General features: G+C 41.2%; 1 protein-coding gene across 3 annotated transcripts in view; it reads left to right on the top strand.

Moving 5' to 3' along the window:
- The window catches only part of LOC115191954 (butyrophilin subfamily 2 member A2-like), a 45,414-nt gene extending 37,840 nt beyond the window's left edge, over positions 1-7,574 (top strand). For 2 of the 3 annotated variants that reach the window (XM_029750013.1, XM_029750012.1), the window contains exon 21: positions 6,366-7,574. In XM_029750013.1, the coding sequence (XP_029605873.1) occupies positions 6,366-6,880 (515 nt within the window). In that variant the 3' untranslated portion in view covers positions 6,881-7,574. Of the gene's footprint in view, positions 1-5,700; positions 5,728-6,365 lie in introns of all 3 variants that reach the window. The other variant, XM_029750011.1, reaches the window with a different exon arrangement.
- Positions 7,575-14,056: the final 6,482 nt, after the last annotated feature.

Raw genomic sequence — 14,056 nt, 5'->3', positions numbered from 1 at the left:
TATCCCTCAACGTAACCAAGACTAAGGAGATGATTGTGGACTACAGGAAAAGGAGGACCGAGCACGCCCCCATTCTCATCGACGTAGTAGAGCAGGTTGAGAGCTTCAAGTTCCTTGGTGTCCACAACAACAACAAACTAGAATGGTCCAAATACACCAAGACAGTCGTGAAGAGGGCACGACAAAGCCTATTCCCCCTCAGGAAACTAAAAAGATTTGGCATAGGTCCTGAGATCCTCAAAAGGTTCTACAGCTACAAGATCGAGAGCATCCTGACTGGTTGCATCACTGCCTGGTATGGAAATTGCTCGGCCTCTGACCGCAAGGCACTACAGAGGGTAGTGCGTACGGCCCAGTACATCACTGGGGCTAAGCTGCCTGCCATCCAGGACCTCTACACCAGGCGGTGTCAGAGGAAGGCCCTAAAAACTGTCAAAGACCCCAGCCACCCCAGTCATAGACTGTTGTCCTACTACTGCATGGCAAGCGGTACCGGACTGCCAAGTCTAGGACAAAAAGGCTTATCAACAGTTTTTACCCCCAAGCCATAAGACTCCTGAACAGGTAATCAAATGGCTACCCGGACTATTTGCATTGTGTGCCCCACCCCAATCCCCCCCCAAGCCCTCTTTTTCACTGCTGCTACTCTCTGTTTATCATATATGCATAGTCACTTTAACTGTACATTAATGTACATACTACCTCAATTGGGCCGACCAACCAGTGCTCCCGCACATTGGCTAACCGGGCTATCTGCATTGTGTCCCGCCACCCACCACCCACCACCCGCCAACCCCTCTTTTACTCTACTGCTATTCTCTGTTCATCATATATGCATAGTCACTTTAACCATATCTACATGTACATACTACCTCAATCAGCCTGACTAACCGGTGTCTGTATGTAGCCTCGCTACTGTATATAGCCTGTCTTTTTAAATCAAAATCAAATCAAATCAAATTTATTTATATAGCCCTTCGTACATCAGCTGAAATCTCAAAGTGCTGTACAGAAACCCAGCCTAAAACCCCAAACAGCAAGCAATGCATGTGAAAGAAGCACGGTGGCTGGGAAAAACTCCCTAGGAAAAACTCCTGAGAAAGGCCAAAAACCTAGGAAGAAACCTAGAGAGGAACCAGGCTATGAGGGGTGGCCAGTCCTCTTCTGGCTGTGCCGGGTGGATATTATAACAGAACATGGTCAAGATGTTAAAATGTTCGTAAATGACCAGCATGGTCAAATAATAATAATCATAGTAATTGTCGAGGGTGCAACAAGCACGTCCGGTGAACAGGTCAGGGTTCCGTAGCCGCAGGCAGAACAGTTGAAACTGGAGCAGCAGCATGGCCAGGTGGACTGGGGACAGCAAGGAGTCATCATGCCAGGTAGTCCTGAGGCATGGTCCTAGGGCTCAGGTCCTCCGAGAGAAAGAAAGAAAGAGAGAAAGAGAGAATTAGAGAGAGCATATTTACATTCACACAGGACACCGGATAAGACAAGAGAATACTCCAGATGTAACAGACTGACCCTAGCCCCCCGACACATAAACTACTGCAGCATAAATACTGGAGGCTGAGACAGGAGGGATCAGAAGACACTGTGGCCCCATCCGATGATACCCCCGGACAGGGCCAAACAGGCAGGATATAACCCCACCCACTTTGCCAAAGCACAGCCCCCACACCACTAGAGGGATATCTACAACCACCAACTTACCGTCCGAAGACAAGGCCGAGTATAGCCCACAAAGATGTCCGCCACGGCACAACCCAAGGGGGGGGCGCCAACCCAGACAGGAAGACCACGTCAGTGGCTCAACCTACTCAAGTGACGCACCCCTCCCATGGACGGCATGGAAGAACACCAGTAAGTCAGTGACTCAGCCCCTGTAAAAGGGTTAGAGGCAGAGAATCCCAGTGGGAAGAGGGGAACCGACAAGGCAGAGACAGCAAGGGCGGTTCGTTGCTCCAGCCTTTCCGTTCACCTTCACACTCCTGGGCCAGACTATACTTAATCATAGGACCTACTGAAGAGATAAGTCTTCAGTAAACACTTAAAGGTTGAGACTGAGTCTGCGTCTCTCACATGGGTAGGCAGACCATTCCATAAAAATGGAGCTCTATAGGAGAAAGCCCTACCTCCAGCCGTTTGCTTAGAAATTCTAGGGACAATTAGGAGGCCTGCGTCTTGTGACCGTAGCGTACGTGTAGGTATGTACGGCAGGACCAAATCGGAAAGATAGGTAGGAGCAAGCCCATGTAATGCTTTGTAGGTTAGCAGTAAAACCTTGAAATCAGCCCTTGCCTTAACAGGAAGCCAGTGTAGGGAGGCTAGCACTGGAGTAATATGATCAAATTTTTTGGTTCTAGTCAGGATTCTAGCAGCCATATTTAGCACTAACTGAAGTTTGTTTAGTGCTTTATCCGGGTAGCCGGAAAGTAGAGCATTGCAGTAGTCGAGCCTAGAAGTAACAAAAGCATGGATTCATTTTTCTGCGTCATTTTTGGACAGAAAGTTTCTGATTTTTGCAATGTTACGTAGATGGAAAAAAGCTGTCCTTGAAGCAGTCTTGATATGTTCTTCAAAAGAGAGATCAGGGTCCAGAGTAACGCCGAGGTCCTTCACAGTTTTATTTGAGACGACTGTACAACCATCCAGATTAATTGTCAGATTCAACAGAAGATCTCTTTGTTTCTTGGGACCTAGGACAAGCATCTCTGTTTTGTCCGAGTTTAAAAGTAGAAAATTTGCAGCCATCCACTTCCTTATGTCTGAAACACAGGCTTCTAGCGAGGGCAATTTTGGGTTTCATTGTTTCATTTCATTTCAAAGTTTCATTGAAATGTACAGCTGTGTGTCGTCCGCATAGCAGTGAAATTTAACATTATGTTTTCGAATGACATCCCCAAGAGGTAAAATATATAGTGAAAACAATAGTGGTCCTAGAATGGAACCTTGAGGAACACCGAAATTTACAATTGATTTGTCAGAGGACGAACCATTCACAGAGACAAACTGATATCTTTCCGACAGATAAGATCTAAACCAGGCCAGAACTTGTCCATGTAGACCAATTTGGGTTTCCAATCTCTCCAAAAGAATGTGGTGATCGATGGTATCAAAAGCGGCACTAAGATCTAGGAGCATGAGGACAGATGCAGAGCCTCGGTCTGACGTCATTAAAAGGTCATTTACCACCTTCACAAGTGCAGTCTCAGTGCTATGATGGGGTCTAAAACCAGACTGAAGCGTTTCGTATACATTGTTTGTCTTCAGGAAGGCAGTGAGTTGCTGCGCAACAACTTTTTCTAAAATTTTTGAGAGGAATGGAAGATTCGATATAGGCCGATAGTTTTTTATAATTTCTGGGTCAAGATTCGGCTTTTTCAAGAGAGGCTTTATTACTGCCACTTTTAGTGAGCTTGGTACACATCCGGTGGATAGAGAGCCGTTTATTATGTTCAACATAGGATGGCCAAGCACAGGAAGCAGCTCTTTCAGTAGTTTAGTTGGAATAGGGTCCAGTATGCAGCTTGAGGGTTTGGAGGCCATGATTATTTTCATCATTATGTCAAGAGATATAGTACTAAAACACTTTAGTATCTCCCTTGATCCTAGGTCCTGGCAGAGTTGTGCAGACTCTGGACAATGAAGCCCTGGAGGAATACCCAGATTTAAAGAGGAGTCCGTAATTTGCTTTCTAATGATCATGATCTTTTCCTCAAAGAAGTTCATAAATTTATTACTGCTGAAGTGAAAGCCATCCTCCATTTACTGTTGTTTTATTTCTTTACTTACCTATTGTTCACCTAATACCTTTTTTGCACTATTGGTTAGAGCCTGTAAGTAAGCATTTCACTGTAAGGTCTACACCTATTGTATTCGGTGCATGTGACAAATAAACTTTGATTTGATTTGGTATATATATTACCACTGGTGGAAATATGTTTTTGTCTGTTCAGCTGTTCAAGCCTTTGGGGTGAATAAACTTGGTTGGAGCTTTTATAGAGTCCGTCAATTTTACTCTGATATTTAGAACCTAACAAAGTCAATGTGCATATTTTGATTTCCCCTCCCATCTTTCTGTATCAGATCCCCAGGGCTTGGTGAGTGTCAGTAGTTGGCTGCTGTACGCTCCCTCATACTCCGATTGGCTCGCCTGTACAGTCTCTCTGTCTGAGGAGATGAAGAGAGAGGGCAGGATTCTGCCACATATATACACAGCTCCTACAGCTGTACATGGTGAGTTAGTCTCCTACACAAACATCCTACCCACGATCAGATCCCTCTCTCCCCATCCCACAGACACTAGTTTAGAGGAGGAACATGTTGAAGAGGTGTCTACAGATTTCTTTTGCTAATTAATTTCACTGTGATGATGTTCAGATGATGTCATGTCTTGAGAGCTTTAGAGTCATTTGATCCATGTTGAGTCTCTGTGTGCAGGAGTCTCCAAAGAAGCCTACATTGTGACTCTGGTCTTGTTGATCCTGTCTCTGGTCATCATCTGTGCTCTGTGCTCTGTCATCCTGTGGAAACGAAGAGGTATCTGGAATTCAGTCATATTAGTGTTTGTGATTTAATTATAAGAGCAAGATATAACAGTAATAATGACCCTATAGAGAAATGTGTAATAAAAGATTTTGTCCATAAAATATCGAAACTATAATATTTTTTTTTATCTTTTAGGGTCCATGTGGTGTTCATCCCGAAAGTCCAGAAACCGTTCAGGTAGTGTATTTCATCTGATAAATAAACTAAGAATGAAATATGAGTTATGAGATAACATAAAAAAGGAGTTTATTTTATTTTGACAATTGTGTCTCTATATTTCAGATCAAACTGAGCGTGGACAGAGGCCAGCAGGTAATTGTTTCATTTTGATCTCTGGGTGAAAGGCTATCATAATATACATGCAACTAACTTATTTTTTAGAAAACCTTTCCATTGACATAAAGCCTGATATGCACATCTCAATAGGATTTGACTGTCCCTGTTCCACAATTCACCTTTTTACAATAACTTTCACCTTTTCCATTCAACAGAGACAAAAAACCTAATTGAAGGTAATGTTCACTCATGATGTACTGTATATGATATAATATAACTTTGATAATGTAGTAACCTGATGAATTTCAATATTACCTAAATGTGCTCCGTTAGGGGCAGAAAACACAGTGCAGACACCTACCGACCAGAGAGCAGCTGGAAAAGAACTGAATCTTGAAGGTAAAGTAATAGGAGAACAAATATATTACCTTCGTTATTATCGTAATTTGATTTGACTGTCCCAGTTCCACATTCACCTTTTTACAATAACTTTCACTTTTTCCATTCAGTAGAGACTTATATTATGCATTATTTTAACTTTGATACTGATGTAGTTGCCTAGTTTGTATCAATAAAATATGTTTGACAGTGATTTGCAATATAATTAACAAAATGTGCTCTGTTAGGCGCAGAAAACACAGTGAAGACTCCTGCCGAACACATAGCATCTGGTAAAGAAGTTAATCTGAAAGGTAAAGTTATACTGGGGGAAAAAATGCATTACCCTCTATTGTATAATTTACAGTGTTTACATTGTTCATAAAACTAAGTCTGCTGACATGTTGGAGTGTATTAAAACATTTTTAATTTATAATTTTTTTTGTAACAATTGATATTCAGGACACTCACAATTCACTTTTTTAAATGCAGATTGGCACCAGGTGAAAGGATTCAAAGGTAAATAAAATCACAGTAGGACAGGGAAATTGTGTGTTCATTAGATTATTACGATATACAGGTAACAGCCTAAATACAGGAAACCAACAAAGTGTCTTAATAGGGCATTGGGCCACCACGAGCTGCTAGGACAGCTTCAATGTGCATTAACACAGATTCTACAACTGTCTGGAGCTCTCTTATTGATGTTGGTGGAAAACGCTCTCAGGCGCCGCTCCAGAATCACCCATAAGTGTTCAATTGAGTTGAGATCTGGTGACTGAGATGGCCATGGCATATGGTTTACATTGTTTTCATGATCATCAAACTATTGTGACCACTCGTGCCCTATGAGGGAAGTGTCATTCTGTAAGAGACCACTCCCATCAGGATAGAAATGCGTCAACATAGGTTGAAGGTGATCACTCAGAATGGATGTGTAGTTATTGGCATTTTCCTAGACCTCTCGGCTTGGGTGGACCTAAACCATGACAGGAAAAATCACCCCACACCATAACAGAGACACCTGAAACCTCATTTACTCAAGTGTTTCCTTTATTTTGGCAGTTACCTGTAGGTCCACATTATTTTAAAACCTTACCAATCCATCCCAACATATTGTGTGAATGAAATAAATCTTGTCTTTCTATTTCCCTCAGAGAACATCATTCTGAATGACAAGACTGCGCACCCTGCTATTAGACTCAATAAAGAAAAGCAGCGGGCTCATTACATTAAAGAAAAAGATACAGAAAAACCCTCTGTTAGAAAGCATCTCCATGTATTTTCTAAAGAGAGTTTCAGTTCAGGACAACACTATTGGGAAGTGAAGGTAAAGGATCAATCAACAGAAAAACTGTCATGGTATGTTGGTGTGGCCAGAGAAAATGTTGAGAGAAGATCTAATGTTCCTTTAACTCCACGGAATGGATTTTGGATTCTATCTTTTGATAAAGAAAAAGGTTTCCATGTCAATACTGACCCTCAATCACCAATAACTGTGGAAGAGCTCACTATTGTGGGAGTGTTTCTAGACTGTGACAGACACACTCTGTCTTTTTATAATGTTGATACAGAGTCACTTCTTTACACTTTTACTGATGTGAAGACATCAAACTACTTTCCTGTGCTCAGCCCGGGACAACTTGACAAATACACAATAAGAATAAATTGAATGCATACCAAAACCCCTTTCACACCACTGAGCCAAGTCGAGCTGTACTGAGCTGGCCTGGTTAAGCATCCACTGTAGTTGCTGGAACTGTGCCGGAAAGGACAATGTGAAAATAGAATATTAGAGCCAGCACAGTATAGGTTGGGTCAGCACGATAGTGTCCAAAGGGTCTGAGATGCAGGTGAAATTCATGTCAAATGAATCATGCATTATACACATTGTGTTATTCAGTGACGCCCAATTGTAAATGTGTGTATCTTTTCCCCAAAACGTTTTCAAACGCCACAACAAAAAGAGAGCAATAGTGGTGTCTTTTTGTAGGAAATACCTCCGCCATGGTTCGTTGAACAAACCCTTCTGGAAAATGACGGATATTATCTCAGACCAAAATGTATTACATCTCTTAAGCCTGTGTTAACCTCAGATGTTATTTTCTGCGTTTATCCCAAAACCCTATTCTTTCCCCCTAAGAATGGTTGAACGAACCAAAACTTACTCATACAAATTTGTTAGGGCTACATGCTAGCGAGTTTTATAAAATCAACCAAAAATCTTTGACTTTTTTTCTACCTGTAGCTAGATTATGAATGTAAACTGTGAAGCTACTGTAGTACAAGTTAGCAATATCCTTTGTTTTCTTGAATTCTGTTAAAATGTTGTCCCAATTAATAAATTACTGTAATCTGTTGATAAAGTTTCACTGTTGTGTTGTTGAATGTTTGAATGTACAGAAAAAATATATAAATGCAACCATTTCAAAGATTTTACTTAGTTACAGTTCATATCAGGAAATAAGTCAATTGAAATACATTCATTAAGCCCTAATCTACGGATTTCACATGACTGGAATACAGATATGCATCTGTTAGTCAGATACCCTAAAAAAAAAGATAGGAGCGTGGATCAGAAAACCTGTCAGTAGCTGGTGTGACCACCATTTGACTCATGCAGCTCGACATCTCCTTCACATAGTGTTGATCAGGCTGTTGATTGTGGCCTGTGGGAATGTTGTCCCACTCCTATTCAATTGCACAATGGCAGTGCGAAGTTGCTGGATATTGGCGGGAACTGGAACACGCTGTCGCCGATCCAGAGCATCCCAAACATGCTCAATTGGTGACATGACTGGTGAGTATGTAGGCCATGGAAGAACTGGGACAAGATCCTGAGGCGCATTGTCGTGCCATTCATCCGCCGCCATCACCTTGTTTCAGCATGATAATGCACGTCACAACGATCTGTACACAATTCTTGGAAGCTGAATGTCCCAGTTCATCCATATCGCTTTGGATAAAAGCGTCTTCTAAATGGCATACATATTACTCTAAAACATTTTAAGGATGGCCCAACCTCTTTCCCTCTTGGGTGCATAGCCAATTTTGAACCTGACTTCAACTTTCCTCAAAATGCTATGCTGCAGGAAGACACATGCTCTAAAGTACCTTTTAAGATCCGTAAAAAAAAAATACATATACGCTACCATTCATAGGTTTGGGGTCGCTTAGAAATGTCCTTGTTTTTGAAAGAAAAGCAAAAAGAAAGTAAAGTTTGAGAAACAGACGTCTCACAAGTCCTCAACTGGCAGCTTCATTAAATAGTACCCGCAAGACACCAGTCTCAACAGTGAAGAGGCGACTCCAGGATGCTGTCCTTCTAGGCAGAGTTGTAAAGAAAAAGCTATATCTCAGACTGGCCAATAAAAAGAAAAGATTAAGATGGGCAAAAGATTACAGACACTGGACAGAGGAACACTGCCTAGAATGCCAGCATCCTGGAGTCACCTCTTCACGGTTGACGTTGAGACTGGTGTTTTGCGGGTACTATTTAATGAAGCTTCTAGTTGAGGACTTGTGAGGCGTCTGTTTCTCAAACTAGACACTCTAATGTACTTGTCCTCTTGCTCAGTTGTGCACCGGGGCCTCCCACTCCTCTTTCTATTCTGGTTGGAGCCAGTTTGCGCTGTTCTGTGAAAGGAGTAGTACACAGCGTTGTACGAGATCTTCAGTTTCTTGGCAATTTCTCGCATGGAATAGTCTTCATTTCGCAGAACAAGAATAGACTGACGAGTTTCAGAAGAAAGTGGTTTGTTTCTGGCCATTTTGAGCCTGTAATCAAACCCACAAATGCTGATGCTCCAAGATGCTCAACTAGTCTAAAGATGGCCAGTTTTATTGCTTCTTTAAGGACAACAGTTTTCAGCTGTGCTAACATAATTGCAAAATGGTTTTCTAATGATCAATCAGTCTTTTGAAATGATAAACTTAGATTAGCTAACACAACGTGCCACTGGAACACAGGAGTGATGGTTGCTGATAATGAGCCTCTGTACGCCTATGTAGATATTAAATTAAAAACCATCAGTTTCCAGCTACAATAGTCATTTACAGTATTAACAATGTCTACACAATTTCTGGTCAATTGATGTTATTTTAATGGACAAAAAATGTGCTTTTCTTTCTAAAACAAGGACATTTCTAAGTGACTCCAAACTTTTGAACAGTAGTGTACGTATATTATTCGTTTTTCTTTGTTTTGTTTTTCTATGTTACCCAGTTCTTTCACACTTTTTTCACAGAAAAACAACAATTTGATTTTCTGTGTTCACAACAATGCTTTAACCATATCAGCGGACCACTTTTGAGATCTGGGAAAAATATAAGAAACTTAGATTGTTTAGTGTAGCTGTCCTTTAATTCCCCTTTAACACATGCATGTTCAGCTGAAGGTAAGAAACAGCGCCTACTTTCTTTTGAGACTTTTTCAATCATAATCACACACCTCATGTAACCTAGCCAATAGGTCTATTTGTTTTGATGAAGTTTCTATCACAACTAAAGTGACCAAATAACTTCATAAAATAAGCACATTAATCTGCTTTACAACTGGTGTAGAGCCTAACTGTCACGCCCTGACCTGAGAGAGACGTTTTATTTCTCCATTTTGTTAGGTCAGGGTGTGGGGTGGGCATTCTATGTGTTATATTTTTATGTTGTCTTTTTCTTTGATTGGCCTAGTATGGTTTCCAATCAGAGGCAGCTGTCTATCGTTGTCTCTGATTGGGAATCATACTTAGGCATCCCTTTTTCCCTCCTTCAGTGTGGGATCTTGTTTTTGTTTAGCTGTTAGAAGCCTGCAAGACTTTTCGTAAAAAAATTTCACGTTCACCTTTAATAAAATTATGATGAACCCAACTCATGCTGCGCCTTGGTCTACCCATAACGACGAACGTCACACTAACTCGCATACATGAACTCAGCAAATAAATAAATGTCCTCTCGCTGTCAACTGTGTTTATTTTCAGCAAACTTAACATGTGTAAATATTTGTATGAACATAACAAGATTCAAACACTGAGACATAAACTGAACAAGTTCCACAGACATGTGACTAACAGAAATTGAATAATGTGTCCCTGAACAAAGTGGGTGTCAAAATCAAAAGTAACAGTCAGTATATGGTGTCACCACCAGCTGCATTAAGTATTGCAGTGCATCTCCTCCTCATGGACTACACCAAATTTGCCAGTTCTTGCTGTGAGATGTTACCCCGCTCTTCCACCATGGCACCTGCAAGTTCCGGGACATTTCTGGGGGGAATGGCCCTAGACCTCACCCTATGATCCAACAGGTCCCAGACGTGCTCAATGGGATTGAGATCCAGACTCTTCGCTGGCCATGGCAGAACACTGACATTCCTGTCTTGCAGGAAATCACACACAGAATGAGCAGTATGTCTGATGGCATTGCCATGCTGGAGGGTCATGTCAGGATGAGCCTGCAGGAAGGGTACCATATGAGGGAGGAGGATGTCTTCCCTGTAGCGCACAGCGTTGAGATTGCCTGCAATGACAACAAGCTCTGTCCGATGATGCTGTGACACACCGCCCCAGACCATGACGGACCCTCCACCTCCAAATCGATCCCGCTCCAGAGTACAGGCCTCGGTGTAATGCTCATTCCTTCTACGATAAACGTGAATCCGACCTTCACCCCTGGTGAGACAAAACTGCGACTCGTCAGAGAAGAGCACTTTTTGCCAGTCCTGTCTGGTCCAGCAACGGTGAGTTTGTGCCCATAGGCGACGTTGTTGCCGGTGATGTCTGATCAGGACCTTCCTTACAACAGGCCTACAAGCCCTCAGTCCAGCCTCTCTCAGCCTATTGCGGAACGTCTGAGCACTGATGGAGGGATTGTGCGTTCCTAGTGTAGCGTGGGCAGTTGTTGTTGCCATCCTGTACCTGTCCCGCAGGTGTGATGTTCGGATGTACCGATCCTGTGCAGGTGTTGTTACACATGGTCTGCCACTACGAGGACGATCAGCTGTCTGTCCTGTCTCCCTGTAGCGCTCTCTTAGGCATCTCACAGTACGGACATTGCAATTTATTACCCTGGCCACATCTGCCGTCCTCATGCCTCCTTGCAGCATGCCTAAGGCACGTTCACGCAGATGAGCAGGGATTCTGGGCATCTTTCTTTTGGTGTTTTTCAGAGTCAGTAGAAAGGCCTCTTTAGTGTCCTAAGTATTCATAACTGTGACCTTAATTGTCTACCGTCTGAACGACCGCTCCACAGGTGCATGTTCATTAACTGTTTATAGTTCATTGAACACGCTTGGGAAACAGTGTTTAAAACCTCTTGGGGATAGAATCCCACTGACGGGATTGCTAGCATGGCGCGAAATTCAAAACAGCAAAAATTTAATAATTTTAATTTCTCAAACAATCAACTATTTTACACCATTTGAAAGATAAACATCTCGTTAATCTAACCACATTGTCCGATTTCAAAGAGGCTTTATGGCGAAAGCATAAAGTTAGATTATGTTAGGAGAGTACATAGACAAAAAAGTACACACAGCCATTTTCAATTCAAGGACATGCGTCACCAAAAGCAGAAAACCAGCTAAGATTATGCACTAACCTTTGACAAACTTCATCAGATGACACTCCTAGGACATTATGTTAGACAATACATGCATTTTTTGTTCTATCAAGTTCATATTTATATCCAAAAACAGCATTTTACATCGGCACGTGACGTTCAGAAAATGTATCTCCCCAAAACTGCCGGTGAATTTACAAAAATACTCATTATAAAACGTGGATAAAATATTAAACTGTTATTCAAAGAATTATAGATTAACATCTCCTGAATGCAACCGCATTGACAGATTTCAAAATAACTTTACTGGGAAAGCACACTTTGCAATAATCTGAGTACTGTGCTCAGAAATATACAATACGCAATACAGATAGCTGCCATTTTGTAATCATCTAAAATCATAAATAACATTAGAAATATTCACTTACCTTTAATAATCTTCATCAGAAGGCACTTCCAGGAATCCCAGGTCCACAACAAATGTTGTTTTGTTCGATAAAGTTCATAATTTATGTCCAAATAACTCCATGTTGTTCCATGTTGTTAGCGCGTTCAGTAGGCTACTCATAATGTAGGGCGCGCGAGGGAAATGTCATGACGAAAAGCCCCCCAAAAATATCTATTTACATTCGTTCAAACATGTCAAATGTTGTATAGCATCAATCTTTAGGGCCATTTTAACGTGAAACGTCAGTAATATTTCAACCGGACCTTTCCTGTGTCTTGAAAAACGTTTTGGAACACAAGGTCTCATCTCACATGAACGCGCGACAATGAAGTGATGTCATCCCAGGGACATCAACTCCCATGCCTTCTCATTCGGTCTCTGTTCATCATAGACGCTTCAAACAACTTTCTAAAGACTGTTGACATCTACTGGAAGCCTTAGGAAGTGCAAAATGAATCCTTTGTCACTGTGTGTTCCATTGGCAATGACTTGAAAATAGTACAGCCACAAGATTTTCATTTCCTGCTTGTATTTTTCTCAGATTTTTGCCTGCCATATGAGTTCTGTTATACTTACGGACACCATTCAAACAGTTTTAGAAACTTCAGAGTGTTTTCTATTCAAATCTACTAATAATATGCATATTCTAGTTTCTGGGCCAGAGTAGTAACCTTTTCAAATTGGGTACGTTTTTCATCCGGCTGTGAAAATACTGCCCCCTAGCCCCAACAGGTTTTAAACCCTTTACAATGAAGATCTGTGAAGTTATTTTGATGTTTACGATTTATATTTGAAAGCGTCCAGAAAAAGGGATGTTTCCTTTTTTCTGAGTTTATAAAGATCACAGGATCCCGGAGGGCCCTGTTGAGCCCGGTGCAGTATGTGTGCCGTGTCAGCAGCACACCGTGGTATGAAAAGGCCAGTGTCTTCCTCACAGTAAATGGTAAGGGACTGATGACTGCACTATGCTTATGTAGACAATGTGGAATGGGTAGCTACAGTGCCTTCAGAAGGTATTCACACCCCTTGACTTTTTGCACATTTTGTTGTATTATAGCCTGAATTTTAAATGGTTTAAATGTAGATGTTGTGTCACTGATCTATACACAATAACCCATAATGTCAAAGTGGAATTATGTTTTAGAAATGTTTACATATTCATAAAAAATGAAAAGCTATAATGTCTTGAGTCATTAAGTATTCAAACCTTTTGTTATGGCAAGCCTAAATAAGTTCTGGAGTAAAATTGTGCTTAATAAGTTACACAATAATGTCACGTCTTGACCATAGAAACCTTTTATTTTTCAATGGTAGAGTAGGTCATGGCGTGACAGGGGGTTTTGTCTAGTTTATTTATTTCTATGTTGGTTCTAGTTTCTTTTTTCTATGTTGGGGGTTTTGTCTAGTTTTTGTATTTTTATGTGGAGTTCTAGTTTCTGTATTTCTATGTTTTTTGGGGGGGTGATCTCCAATTAGAGGCAGCTGGTCATCGTTGTCTCTAATTGGGGATCATATTTAAGTTGTTGTTTTTCCCACTAGGTTTTGTGGGAGATCATTTTGAGTAAGTGTATGTTGCACCTCTTCGTCACAGTTTGTTGTTTTGTTCATTAGTTTATTTGTATGTCTTGCATAGTTTCACAGTTGAAATAAAATGTGGAACGATACACACGCTGCGCCTTGGTCCCATTCTTCAGACGAACGTGACAAATATGTTGCATGGACTCTGTGTGCCATAAAATGTTTAAATTGATTTTTAAATCAATACACCATCTCTGTACCCCACACATACAATTATATGTATGGTGCCTTAGTCGAGCAGTGAATTTCAAGCACAGATCAGAGCACAAA

Source organism: Salmo trutta, chromosome 4 (assembly GCF_901001165.1).
Source record: "Salmo trutta chromosome 4, fSalTru1.1, whole genome shotgun sequence".
NCBI lineage: Eukaryota > Metazoa > Chordata > Actinopteri > Salmoniformes > Salmonidae > Salmo > Salmo trutta.
This window is presented reverse-complemented; position numbering and strand designations above follow the sequence as displayed.